Below are 14,275 nucleotides of genomic sequence, written 5' to 3' on the forward strand. Positions count from 1 at the left end.
TCTCCCACATTGACTGCCATCGGTTTAATAGGACGACACAAGCTTCCCTTCTCTCGGTAACTGCCAGTAACTGCCATTCAAGTCCTCCGACTTCCAAATTCTCTCCCTCTTAGAAGGTAGACTCAGGTGGGTCACCCGTCTTGGTCTGAAGCAACAGAACTACGTTTGAGTCCATAGGGGTGCCAGGGAACCCCCGACCGGTGATGGGGGTACTTCTCCAATACCCAGATTTGGAAACTCCTCGAAATTTGGGGATGGAGCCTGGGGGGGCCAGGGACCTCCGCAGGATACAATACCATAGAGTCCATCCTTTAAAGCTGCCGTTTTCTCTAGAGGAACTGACTTCTGCAGTCTAGAGAGAAGTTGTAATTCTGGGGGATCCCCAGGCCCTACATGGAGGCTGGCATCCCTGGTCCAGGGGCACCTTTAAGACCCACAAAGTTTAATTTTGGGCACAAGGTTTCATGGATATTCAGAATGAAAACCTGTTGGTTTTAAAGGTGCCACTGGACTCCGACTTTGGTCTGTGCCCTCTTGACACCTGCTTCCTTCTGTTGGGTTCAGAGCTCCAAGGTATGCATTTTCAATTTTCCGTTTCAAGACTCACTTGCCTTTTCTCAAAAAATTCTGTAGCCTTGCTTTAAGTGAGGCCAGTATTTACGAAGTGGAGGGCCAGTTTGGTGTAGTGGTAAGGAGCACAGATTTCTAATCTGGCATGCCGGGTTCGATTCTGTGCTCCTCCACATGCAACCAGGTGGGTGACCTTGGGCTCTTCACAGCACTGAGAAAGCTCTTCTGACCAAGCAGTAATATCAGGGCTCTCTCAGCCTCACCCACCCCACAGGGTGTCTGTTGTGGGGAGAGGAAAGGGAAGGTGAATGTAAGCCGCTTTGAGACTCCTTCGGGTAGAGAAAAGCGGCATATAAGAACCAGCTCTTCTTCCTCTTCAGTAATCTCAGGGCTCTCTCAGCCTCCCCTCCCTCACAGGGTGTCTGTTGTGGGGAGAGGAAAGGGAAGGCGACTGTAAGCCGCTTTGAGAGTCTTCGGGTAGAGAAAAGCAGCATATAAGTGGGCAAGAACATATATAGCAAGAAAAAAATTAAAAATAACAAAGAATCAGTAATATTTAATTTATCACTGGTAATTTCTGTGCTGCCTCTTCAGAGCTAATTTGTAATCAAAACCCCACCATAATATTAAAAATACACCATAAAAACCAGAGAGGATTTTTTTTAAGATCAAAAGCAAAAATTAAAGAGAACAACTACTCACTTAAAAGCCCCAGAGAATTATAAAACCCTTTATTTTAGAGGTGGAAAACTAAACCCAACATGAATAAACACCCGAAAGGGGCAGTAGTTTATAAATGGGGTAAAATATCAGGACCCGAATGCGATTGTGGTGCTGCCTGCCAAACTATTTTCCATCTTTCACAGAAATGTGAACGTCGTGCTTTCCAGGGAGATGGGATGGATCTCTTTGAACTCTCCCCAGCTACAATTGAGTAGACTGAAAATCTAGATATTAGTATTGAGGGGGACTGCCCAGGTTGTTCTCAACTTGGTGGTGTATTTTATATTATTATAGATTCTTCTGTTGCATGATAAATAATAGAATTTATAAATAATTTTAAAATAATTTATAAATAATAGAAAAAAAATAGTGGTTATTCTTTGCTCTCCGAAACAGCCATTTTCTCCAGGGGAACTTTTCTTGGTTTCCTGTTATAGCGACCTTACCTGGGTGAGCTGTTGAAATAGGGCAGAAAATTACATTTCTCAGGGATTTGATTGTGTCTGCACTAATGAGATTGTGGGGATGTGTACAGCATACCCCAAACTCAGGAGCTAAGTGTCGGTGCTTGGATGGGAGACCACCAAAGAAGACTTTGCAGAGGAAGGTAATTGCAAACCAGCTCCGCTTAATCCAGAGATTCCCAACCAGGGCTTCCAGGAAACCCTGGGGACATGCAAGAGCTCCCCAGGGGTGACACAGCCTTTCCCAGAAGTTCAGATGGCCCCTGAAGTCACTGGAGCCTGCTTCTCCTGTTGCTCTGCAGGCCTCATCTCTTTCTCTGCAATGGAGACAGTAAATAATCGATTGATCACCTGGGGATGAGCTGTAAAACAGACATCCCCAGGCCCCACCTGGAGGGTGGCATCCCTACTTACAGTGGTATGTCGGATTTCATAAGCTGCATGCGGAACAAAGGCTGCCTGATTCTTGTCCTTTCTGATCGTTTCCTTCCCAACACTGTTAGGCTTGATTGTTAATTTCAGCGCCCCCCAAAATGGCCGTCAACCGCGAAGCCAAAGCGATGGAATTTGGAGACATCTTGCAGGTCATTGGGGAATTTGGCTGGTTCCAGAAGCGGCTGGTTCTCCTCATCTGCATCCCGAACTTCCTCACCGCCTTCCAGTTGTTTGGCCAAGTGTTCAGCGCCAAGGCCGTGCCCCACCACTGCAACACCAGCTGGGTCCGCAAGCTGGGCTTGAACCTGACCGAGGAGCAGGAGATGAACCTGACAATCCCTCGGAAGCCGGACGGATCTTTCCACAAATGCCAGATGTTTTCTCCTGTGCAAGGGCACCTTCAGCCGCTTCAGCTCAATGCCACAGAATCATGCCGAGACGGCTGGGTGTATCCTGAAAAGCTGCAGCCAACTCTGGTAACAGAGGTATTTGACTTTTGTCATTAATTTAAGAATCTGCGTTATACTGAAGTCTGACCTTCCGTTTACCTGCCTCTGATCTGTCCCCACTGACCTGACAGTGGATGGTGATGATTGAACTTGGGACTTTCTCTGTACAAAGGAGGTACTTTTGCCACCGACTTACAGTCCCTTCTGAATTTCATGCTTTTGACTTGAAATGGGTCTCTGCTAGGGATGCCAGTTCCCAGGTGGGGCCTGGGGCTCCCCTGGAATAACAGCTCCTCTCCAGACTCCAGACCCCTGGAGAAAAGGGCTGCTTGGGAGGGGGGACTCAGGGATGCCAGCCTCCAGGTGGGGCCTGGGGCTCCCCTGGAATTGTAGCTCACCTCCAGGCAACAGAGATCAGTTCCCCTGGAGAAAAGGGCTGAGTTGGAGGGGGGACTCCACAGCATGATACACCACCGAGGTCCCTCTCTGCCCCAAATCCCGCCCATTCCTGGCTCCACCCCCAAAAATCTCCAGGTTGCTCCCAACCCAGAGGTGGCAACTGTATCGCTCACAGGAGCATCTTGTTCCCACCTTGATAAGGGAGGAGGGAGACTCACCAAAAATGAGAGCCCAGAGCATATAAAGGCAAGGACGGATGCCTAGTGAAAAATACAAGGATATTGTGAATGCCTCATTCCCCCCAATGAATTGTCGCAGCTTGAGATGGCACATGTCAGAGGTGCGTTCTTAGAAGATAAGGTTTGGGGAACAACCTGTAACAAAGAAGGGAAAAAATGTCCCTGATAACCCCTTGCTGTGTGTTACAATCTGGGAAGCTCCGGCCTTGGGGTTTGAGCCAAGCACGGAGTGGATGTTCAGAAACATTCTAGTCTAAGAGGCATCCATAGAATCATAAAATCATAGAACCATAGAGCTGGAAGGGGCCCTACAGGCCATCTTGCCCAAGTCCCTGCTCAGTGCAGGATCAGCCTCAAGCATCCTTGATAATTATCTCTTCAGCCACTGCTTGAAGGCTGCCAGTGATGGGGAGCTCACCACCTCCTGAGGCAGCCCATTCCACTGTCATGTGTCATAGTGTCGGCCTGGATGGGCCATTGGCCTGAACCAACATGGCTTCTCTTCGGTTCTTGTGTAAGAAAAAAAATGGGCAGGTGGATCAACAAAAATGTTTGTTCTTTTCCTTGCAGTTTGACTTGGTCTGTGAGCGAGCACACTTAACTGACATCTCTCAGTCTGTTTTCATGGGGGGCGTTCTCGCAGGAGCGCTGGTTTTGGGGCCGCTGAGTGACAGGTAAGGAGATATGCATCTCTGCGGAAATTTGGCTGTGCTTTCCCAACCGCTGCCACCCTGAAATGAATCTGCTCTTCAGGGATTTCAGGGACTCCTGGGTACTGTGTTTGATCCCCATTCATGGTAGCACTTTCAGTGCATCATGTGTCTTCCACCTTTCCATAATTACCCAGATTGCTCTGAGAGCATGGTCCATTGCCCTGTGTTTCTGGCGGGGGTGGCAAATTAAAATCCAGACTCTGTGGCAAAGCAGCTGAATAAATTATGCAAAATAGACTCCTTTCCTAGGGACATGCTTTGTTCTTCTAGTGGAAAAACACATGGGAGGATGTATACAAATGGGGAAAAACATCTCAATAAATCTTGCAGCTCGCAGAAGAATCCCTCTGTTCCTACTAGAGGTTAAAATTAAATACAAAGAAAAGTTCTTCTCTTCAGAGTCAGTAATAACAAAACAAGATTAGACCCCCCCCCCAGGCAATGCCTAGTTTCATTGTGAGACTTCTTCAGTTTTGTAATAATGATTACCATGCCACCAAAAAATTCAAACTCAGCACAAGGTCTCTTAGGACCTTTGTTTTGTTCCCAAGAGACCTTGTGCTCTGTTTGAATTTTTTGATCATGTGCAATTATTATTACAGAGCTGAAGACATTTCACAATGAAACTAGATATTACCTGGGATTGTAGTCTTGTAGAATCTGCAGGAACAACCCTAACAGGACTGGGACTAGCCCAAGGTCACCCAGTTGGCTGCATGTGGAAGAGGAATCAAACCCAGTTCTCCAGATTAGAAGCCGCCACTCTTGACCACTGCAACAAACTTGATCTCCTGGAGGGCTCCTGAAGGAACAAGACTCAGAAAAGTTCTAGTTTGGATTTCTAGGCAAAAGGCTTTCCCTTTAAAACTCATTTATAAGTTTCTGTTTCTTCAGAGTTTCCCCCCTGTTCTGCATGCATTTTGCTCCCTCCAGTGGTCGAATCAATATTACATTTGTTTATCTCAGGCGCACATCTGTGCAGAGTTGAAACAGCAGACATAAACCAGTGTAGTGTCGCATTGACCATTAGAGGGTGCATGAAATGCACAGAATAGCCCTCTCCCCTGAAGAAACAAGAATTTACAAGTGAGGAAAATGAGAATGCGGAACAACCTCAAAGCCTGTACAGTTCTAGGGTTCTCTGAAGTGAAAAAAAGCAGCCATCCTTCCTCTGAGACATGTCAGCGCCTGTCATCTGAGGCTGTGACCTAGTGATGATGAATTCAAGCTGCATTTACCCTTCCTCGATTTGACCGCCTTGCCTTTCTTTCCCGCAGGATCGGGAGCCGAAACATGATCTTGCTCACCCTTCTCATGATGGGTTTCTTTGGCACCGGAGCAGGCATGGCGCCCAGGTTTTCCTTCTACATGGCCATGAGGTTCTTTGTGGGTTCTGCTTTTGCCGGAATCAGTATCAGTATGGCGGCTTTGAGTAAGACTTCCGGAGCTCCTTGGGGAGAGGTTTGGCCTTGTATTTGGAAGCGAAAGCCTCTGAGAGTCATATTCCTCTGGGCCCCCGCCTACCCCTGCTTTTGGGGGGGGGGGTATTGTTGGATGGGTGCCCTCTCGTTGGGCCCGATATCTCTGATACTTATCCCAGTCTGTTCCCTGGCCCTCTGGTATGTCTTGTCCAGAACAAAGCGGGATAGCAGGAGCTACTGATTAATAGCTTTAGGCAATTTTTAAAGAATTTTATCCACATTTTAATGTAATTTATTGTAGTTTGTATTCTTATCTGATGATCTCTGCCCTGAGACCAGTTTTGGAGAGGGGCAGGCTAGAAATCCCATGAATGAATGAATGAATGAATGAATGAATGAATGAATGAATGAATGAATGAATGAATGAATGAATGAATGGATGAATGAATGAATGGATGCATGGATGGATGCATGGATGGATGGATGGATGGATGGATGGATGGATGGATGGATGGATGGATGGATGGATTCTCCAAAGCTCATGTCTCGAAAACCCTTCCGTTCCCTGGCTGCCCAAGCCATTCTCCTGGTGCAGCCACAAAATGGCATTGGCTGACCCAAGAGGCGAAGCCAGCCTCAAAATACCTGCCGTAGCTCACCTTCAGTCCCGCAGTGCAGATCCTTGTCCTGTGGTGGCAATTATGTTTTTTGAAAATCGGCACTGTCAATCAAATCTCCAGCATCCAATCAGAAGCCCTCCTGGCCTCACCCACTTTCTGAAAGCACTTGGCAGGTGCCAGGCAAGGGGCCAGCAGGCCTCACAATGCCCACGAGCACCACGTTGGGGATCCCTGGTCTACCCCTGACCTTTCTAAGCCCAGTTATGCATTCAAAATGCATAGTGAAACATCCTTGTCTTCTCTGACCCCTTCCAGTTTCGGAGTGGGTCGGGGCCACCCACCGCCCTTTTGTGATCATTATCACTCACTGTTGCAATTCTGTGGGGCAGATGACCCTGGCTGGCTTGGCCTACGGAATTCAGGAATGGAGGCTCTATCAGATTGTCGGCTCTTTCCCTTGGCTGTGCCTCTTCTTTTATATTTGGTGAGTGGTCCGAGCTCCCCTAGAGAATTGGTATTTACAAAGTCAACAATGTGACTTAAGGAAGTAGAAATGGGTGATTATAATTAAGGGCAGGAGGGAGATGAGTGCATCTTTGATTCTGGATTGCACGTGCTGTAATTCTTTGCAAACACAGAATTTGATCTAAGCAGCTCTGAGAATCAAAGCTGTCTATTAACTTTTTAAAAAGTTCCCAAATGCTATGAAAAGAGGAAGAGCTGATTGCTTTGCAATATCCAAAGGAGTCCCTTACAAGCACCTTTCCTCTCCTTTCCCCACTACCCTGTGAGTTAGTTGGATTGGAGAGAGCTCTAAGAGAACTGCTCTAAAAGAACTGTGACTAGCCCAGCCATTCTCAGTGGGAACCATTTGGCCCTGCAGGGGGCTCTGGGACATTTGAAAGGGGCCCACAGACTGAAAAATGTGAGAAGGGGAGCCATAAGGGTTTATGGAAAGCCCTAGTAACTAAGCCGATGAAATACCCTTTTTGTCACTTACAATGTCATTAATTACTAGAAAGTTCGACCTTTATCAAGGAAAAGAAATTATGTCATCCGTTCCTTTGTGTGTGCTTGAATTAATGCATTCACACCCATACAGAGGAATGGGAAGGCAACTATAGGCCGCTTTGAGCCTCCTTCGGGTAGGGAAAAGCGGCATATAAGAACCAACTCTTCTTCTTCTTCTCCTACTTCTTCTTCTTCTTCTTCTTTCTTCTCCTGGCCAAATGTTCTAGAAATCTTGAATCTATGAGATGAGGACATCGAGTATAATTAGTTCGCTTTTAGCTTAGGCCTTTTTGAGCCTAGCGCATTGCACAAGTGGCCAGCCTGCTGCAGGATGCTGAGAAGAACTCCTAAAAGGGCCATAGCCAAAATGGCTGGACTATTCCCACCTGGGGACCAGCATCCCTCCTGCAAGCCAAGTTGGTTACAGCACTTCGGAAGTTCTTGTTAAACTTCAGGATCTACGCAGTGCAAGTCTAACTTGTTTGTGCGTGACAGCTGTTCAAGGGATTTGTCCTTAAAGGAGCAGGAAGTCCCAAATTAAGCCAATCAGAACTATGGTTGTGCGCTTCAGCTTGGTTTGGCAATCACCGAAGCCCGAAGTGGCATGTAGGAAGCAGCGCTGCCCCTCCTCTCCGTGCCACGGATCTGGCTGCCTCAGGCTGCGGTGATCACCAAGGCGGCCAAACCAAACCAAACCAGAACACTGGAGGAGATTGTTTGAAAAATACCAGGAAGTTCCTCCTCTAACTATGCTAAATAGACATTCCCTCCGATGCCCCCTGCAGGACACTCATCATATTGTTTTCAGTGATGCACTTGGCAAATCTTGCACATCCCAACGGTGCAAAAGATGAGTTGTTGAAAAAAGGGCGATAAAATAAAGGGGAGGAGAGAAAGAGGAACGATGGAAAGCCAGGGGAGCCCCAGGGTCATTCTTTGAGTGCTGAACATAGTTTGGCCTTGCGTTTGAACCAAACCTTGCTTTAGTTCGGGGGAAATCCAGATCTGCCAAGACTGGCTTTACAAATATTATTAGCCCCTAAAGGCACCGCAAATGAGTTAGCTGAGCCGTCTGACGTCAGGAAATCCTCTCCTCTGCAGGGTCCTCCCCAGTTCTGCTCGATGGCTTCTGACAAGAGGGAAGGTGGAGGAAGCAAAATCAGAGATCCAGAGGGCAGCCGCGATCAACAAGCGAAACGTCCCGGAAGAACTGCTCGATCAGGTATCAACTGGTGAGATTTCTGTTGCTCGTCGTCCCAAAAGATTTGGGACGGAATAAATTGAACCGAAGAACCTCAGAAGAGCCCTGCTGGATCAGACCAGCGGTCCGTCCAGTCCAGCATCCCGTCTCACACGGGGGCCGGCCTGTTCCCATCCGTAAGCAAACCCCTCACCTAAATTATGCCAAAGGCCATAGAACGAATGCTCCTGTTAGGTCCGAACTGCACACTTTTACAGGACTCAGTTTGCAGCTGACATTCTGTCTCTTTCATTGTTGGGAATTGATGAAGCTGTCCATGCAGAAGAGAGGCGCATCTGGAACCACCCTAGATGTTTTCACCAATCGGCATCTAAGGAAGGTGACGATAATCATGGCCTGGCTTTGGTAAGGCTTCCCAGTGGGATGGACTCAGTCGCAATCCACAGCCATGCCGCTCAGAGGAAGGGACGCTGCTGTAGCTGAACTTGGGGTTGGTGTCTGTAGAATGGGCGCAAGGACCCACACTTCAGTCCCCATCTGGAAGTTTTCGTTACTCTAGAGTTGCCAGCTCTGGGTTGGCAAATTCCTGGAGATTGTGTGTGTGTGTGTGTGCGCACGTGGGGGGGGGGGCTGGAATCTGGGAAGGGACTCTCATATAAGAGATATAAAGCCATAGGCCAAGGGTGGCCAAAGTGGGGCTCTCCAGATATTCATGAACTACAGTTACCATGAGCCCCTGCTAATTGGCCACGCTGGCAAGGACTCATGCCAACCGTAGTCCATGGACATCTGGAGAGCCACACTTTGCCCCACCCTGCCAGAGGCTAACGGGCAGGGGACGGGAGGGGGAGGCAAAAATGGCAGATCCAGGCTGGATCTGGAGATTTGGGAATGGAGCCAGGGGAGAATGGGGATCTGATTGGGCCCAATGTCCTACAGTCCACCCTTCATCTGCTGCAGGAGCACTGATCTGTGTAGCCTGGAGATGAGCTCAACTTTTGGAGAATCCCCACCTCCCACCTGGGGGTTGGCATCCCTGAGCCTCTACAGGGAGCAATGACAGAGGTCCCCCCCCCAAGCATCCCTTTCCTCCAGGGGAATTGATCTCTGCAGTCTGGAGAGGAGCTGTAATTCCAGGGGATCCCCAGGTCCTTCCTGAAGGCTGGCATCCCTGAACCTCAATGGGGTACGATGCCAGAGTCCACCCATTTACTCCAGGGGAAATGATCTACGTAGCCTGGAGACGAGTTGTAGTTTGGGGCTGGGGGATTCCCAGGTCCCACCTGGAGGCTGGCGTCCTTACATGGAGCCCACCCTCCGAATCAGCCATTTCCCTCCAGGGGAAAGCTGATCTCTGTCGCCTGGAGAGACCTCCAGCCCCTGCCTGATGCTTGGCAACCCCGGTGGGGACTAAGCCCAGATCCTGGAGGACTGGATTCCCTTTGACTTTGTTCTCAGGTTCGTGGTGAGCCTGGTGTACTACGGGATGAGCCTTCAGATTGAAGATTTCGGCCTGGACATCTACATGACCCAGTTTGTGTTCGGGGCCATCGAAATCCCGGCTCGCTTTTGTGGCATCCTTCTTCTGCAGCGGATCGGGAGGAAGAAGTGCCAGGCGGGCTGGTTTCTCCTGGGCGGAATTGTATGCATGATCATCCCGGCTGTCATGCAAAGTACAGTCCTCCTGGGAGTCAAATGCAAAACGTGGCAGGGGGGGGGAGTGGGGTGATAGCAGCTAGAGTGCTGGACTCGGAACGAGGAGCTCTGGGTTCAAATCCCCACTGGGCCGTGAAGGGAGCAGCGTATTATTTCGGTCTAGTTTCACTCTCATGCCGGTGGGGGGGGGAGGGGATTTTAAAAAGGCAAAACCAAAAAGGGAACGAAAACAAAGCCAGGAACTCAAAAGCTGAGCTATTGAATAGTGTGCAATTTCAACAGTTATTTATTAAAGTGCACCAATATTAGGTTAGAAACAAAGTAAAAAGTATATTAAAAGTATCTAACTGCACATGAACAGACCGAATGCGTTTTGACCCTACTGGGTCTTCCTCCGTGGTCAATGTTATTGAATCATGCACTCTTATCTCAAAGCAATTGTGAAGCATAGCTGGGTGGTCCAGGGAGATCTGTTAGGTGTGGCCCCAACCAATACTGGTCTAGAGCAGGGGGAGTCAACCGTTGGTCCTCCAGATGTCCATGGACTACAATTCCCATGAGCCCCTGCCAGCAAACGCTGGCAGGGGCTCATGGGAATTGTAGTCTATGGACATCTGGAGGACCACAGGTTGACTACCCCTGCTCTAGAGTTTCTTCTAAGAGATGCAATATCCAGGAACACCACTCTCAGCTGTTTACTGTTTTACTCTGCACAGAGAGTGCATCTCGTGTGTTTCTTTTTTCCGACAGCTTCCCCCCTCGCTGTGACCGTCCTGGCTGTCATCAACAAGGCTGCTTTCGGGGCGGCCTTTTCAACCATCTATTTGTTTTCCGTGGAAGTGTTTCCCACGGTTGTCAGGTGAGGATCTCATGCTGGTTTCAGTTTACGCTGACTCACCCACTGGGGTGGAGCAGTCTCTGTAGGCTGGCCTGCTCCGGGTTGGGAAACGTCTGGAGATTTTGGAGGTGGGAACCCAAGGAGGGGCCAGGGTCTGGGGAGGATGGGGCGAAATGCCCCAGAGCCCAGCTTCCAAAGTGGCCATTTTCTCCCTGTTGCCCAGAGATCTATGGTAACGCCAGGAGGTCTCAGTCGCCACTGCCTGTGATGTGCTTCCTTCCTCAGGCAGACGTGTTTAGCTGTGTGCTCCGTGGTTGCCAGAATCGGAGGCATCATCGCCCCCTTGGCCAATATTTTGGACAAAATTCACCCTGCGATTTCAGTGGTGCTCTTTGGAGTCACGGCGTTGGCCGGGGGCCTCCTCTGCTTCTTCCTTCCCGAGACCCAGAACAGAGATCTGCAGGATGACACAACGGAATCTCCAAGCCAGGTGTCCATTGCAGAGAATTATAAAAGCGCCACTATATTTCCACACCAGGAAGCTCCAGCAAGGGACTTTCGCCGTAAGGTACTTCGCAAAATGGTTTATTTCGCTCTTCTGTTGATGCTACCTTTCTTTTACGAGTTGATGGCTGCGATAAGGTTAACGGTTGCTCCTTTCTCCAGGGAAAGCTAGGCTCACGGATGGCTCAAATCCGTGGCCAGGTGTCTGGGAGCTGTGATGGAGTGCCTCCAGTGTAGCTGCCCGAAGCTTAACCCCCTGAACACAGAGGTCCCGTGGCTGGGGAGGAAGGGTCCCGAAGAGGGCACATGCTTCCCCTCTGCTGACAGGGTGCTGCTGGTAGCTGCACATACCATCAGGAACTTGCGGGTGCTCCTTGACACCTCCCTTTCCATGGGGGCAGAGGTGACAAAGGCACCTTGACAGGCGCTTTTCCATCTACACCAAGCAAAGCTGCTAGCGCCCTATCAGCCCCCAGGTCACTTAGCCACAGTGATCCATGCAACAGTCACCTCCAGGCTAGACTACTGCATATATCATACAAGAGCATAGGAAGGACGGTCTAATAATTAAACCAAACAGAGAGAACAGACCTACCCACTGGAAATATGATAAATAAAAGAAAGGCGGGACCCTGTAGACAGGCCACATTCAACCTGCTCTCCAGCATCCGTACTGGTGGCCAGTAGAGTTCCGGGTCAGGTTTAGGGTGCTGGTTTTAACTCTTAAGGCCTTGTGCACTCTGGGCCCTGCATCTCTGAGTTTGTCCCCCAAACTGTTCTCTGCTCAGTGAAGGCTTTGCTAGTGGCCCAGCTAAATGAATGAATGAATGAACCAAATTGCCTTTCATTGGGCAAAGACACCACATCTTGGTCATTTGGTGACTATTTTCATCCACCAAACACAGCCAAGGAAGAGGCCATGTGAATTCTTGCATTGACCGGGGGGGGGGGGGGGGGTCCTCTGCTTCTTTCTTCAGGATGACACGGCAGTCAGTCCAAGCCAGAAGTCAGTTGCAGAGGATCATGAAAGCTCCTTGGGAAGGGAGAACAGGTCCGTGTCCTTTGTACTCCAGGAACCTCCAGCGAGGGAATTCCACCATGAGGTACTTTATGTGACGGTTTACTTGACTCCCCCTACTGCTGATGCTGCCTTTGTATTCCCAGTTAAGGTGGGATGCAGATGAAGGCTTTATTGGGGTTAGCAGCCGCTTGGCTGTTATTCTGCTTCAAAAAGGAGGTGGACAAAATGGAGAGGGGGCAGAGGAGAGCAATGAGGATGATCTGGGGCCTGGGGACCGAGCCCTAGGAGGAAAGGCAGAGGGACCTGGGAATGTTCAGACTGGAGAAGAGGAAGTGGAGAGGGGACAGGATAGCCCTCGTTAAGTATTTGAAAGGTTGTCACTTGGAGGAGGGCAGGGAAAGGATCCTGTTGGCAGCAAAGGAGAAAAGCCGCAATCATGGGTTTAAACTACGTGTAGGAAGATATCTCCTAGATACCGGGGGGGGGGGGGGCGGGAGAGGATTTCACGGTCAGAGTGGTTCAGCTGTGGAATCAGCTGCCTAAGAAAGTGCGGAGCTCCCCCCTCACTGGCAGTTTTCAAGTAGCAACTGGATAGATTCTGCTCATGGATTCTTGAAGCTGATCCTGTACTGAGCAGGGGGTCAGACTAGATGGCCTGTAGGGTCCCTTCCCACTCTCGGATTCTTTCCCCAGGGAAACATTTACTAGCCCAGTTGCCACAATGAGGTCAAGCTTCTTTGTGGCACACGGACGGCCCCCCAAAAAAGACCCAAATGGCTTTTCATTGGGCAAAGATGCCGCTCCTTGGTCATTTGGTGATTATTTTCATTCACCAAACACAACCAAGGAAGAGGCTATGTGAAATCTGGCACTGACCGGGCGGTGGGATCTTTTTCTTCTTCCTTCTCAAAACCCAGGACAGAGATCTTCAGGATGACCCCACAGTCTCTCCAAGTCAGCAATCAATTGCAGAGAATGATAAAAACTCCACAAATTTCCCCCAGGAATCTCCATCAAGGGACTTTCACCACAAGGTACTTGACTCCCCCTCCCATTGAGCTGCCTTTGTATTCCCAGTTGATGGGGGAAGCAGGGGAAGGCTATGCAAGGGTTCATGGCCACTTGGCTGTTGCTTCTTTCCCCAGGGAAGCTTTGACCAGCCCAGTTGCCACGAGGAGGTTGAGCTTATTTGGGGCACACAAATGACCCGAAAGAAAAGACCCAAACTCTCTTTCGGCGGGCAAAGATACTGCACCTTGGTCATTTGGGGACTGTTTTTATTCTCCGAATGCGACCAAGGAAAAGGCCACATGAAATCTTGCATTGCTGTAATCCCATTGCAGGAGAAGGAGAACAGATTCTGGGGGCGGGGGCAGCCTGCTCTGAGATGTGCCAATATTCCTTGTCTTTAGATCCAGCAAGACAGCCAAGATGTCTTTGAAAACAGACCAGTGGAAGAGAAAGACTGAAGCTGGATTAGGGAAACCGTCCTGTAGAAATGAGGGCGAATCCCTCTGGCGTTGAAGGAATGGTGGAAGATCCAGCTTTTGATGGAAAACTGTAATTGGAAAATGTTCCGTCCATCTCTCCTGATTCTGATTCTCATGTAGCAAAAGGCAGCTCTCTGTCCTGACCATGCCTGATCCGGTTATCTCACAAGTAAATGCTTAGTCCAGCAGGCCTGGATTAACCCCGGTCATACCTGGGCAGCTCTCTGATCTCATTGCTTCCCAGCTCATTTAACTCCTGCCCTCTTTCACCCACCCACCCCACTGAAAAATCAGGGTGGCCATTGCTTGACAACAAATTGTGAACAGTGGCGTCAATTCAAGGACCTGTCCTTCCTTCTGACATCTGGTGCTCTTCAGGGATATTCAGAGGAGTCCGAAGGCATGGGGAAGAAGGGGAACCCAATAGCTTTGTAAAGTTATACGGCGGCATATAAAGACCTTGAAGAAACAAGGCTGAGTTTGTTGCTCCTTTATAAACCGTGCATAACAGGAGGGGGAAT

The 14,275-nt window shown here is 49.3% G+C and overlaps 1 protein-coding gene across 1 annotated transcript; it reads left to right on the top strand.

Annotated features, from left to right (window-relative positions):
* Positions 1–224: 224 nt before the first annotated feature.
* Positions 225–14,226, top strand: LOC143820886 (solute carrier family 22 member 13-like). Its single transcript, XM_077304241.1, has 13 exons — positions 225–573; positions 2,261–2,677; positions 3,850–3,953; positions 5,270–5,424; positions 6,349–6,517; positions 8,146–8,266; positions 8,556–8,650; positions 9,704–9,918; positions 10,652–10,760; positions 11,025–11,307; positions 12,221–12,346; positions 13,182–13,298; positions 13,677–14,226. The coding sequence occupies exons 2-13, from the start codon at positions 2,291–2,293 to the stop codon at positions 13,731–13,733; spliced, it is 1,938 nt and encodes a 645-aa protein (XP_077160356.1). The 5' UTR covers positions 225–573; positions 2,261–2,290; the 3' UTR covers positions 13,734–14,226.
* Positions 14,227–14,275: the final 49 nt, after the last annotated feature.

This window comes from Paroedura picta, chromosome 11 (assembly GCF_049243985.1).
Source record: "Paroedura picta isolate Pp20150507F chromosome 11, Ppicta_v3.0, whole genome shotgun sequence".
Taxonomy (NCBI): Eukaryota; Metazoa; Chordata; class Lepidosauria; order Squamata; family Gekkonidae; genus Paroedura; species Paroedura picta.

Bases quoted from the DNA above. Each gene is read 5' to 3' on its own strand.
- LOC143820886 (XM_077304241.1), top strand. From the start codon at position 2,291: ATGGCCGTCAACCGCGAAGCCAAAGCGATGGAATTTGGAGACATCTTG. The intron at 2,678-3,849 runs GTATTTGACTTT...TTTTCCTTGCAG, and splicing joins AGCCAACTCTGGTAACAGAG to TTTGACTTGGTCTGTGAGCG. The intron at 10,761-11,024 runs GTGAGGATCTCA...TTCCTTCCTCAG, and splicing joins GTGTTTCCCACGGTTGTCAG to GCAGACGTGTTTAGCTGTGT.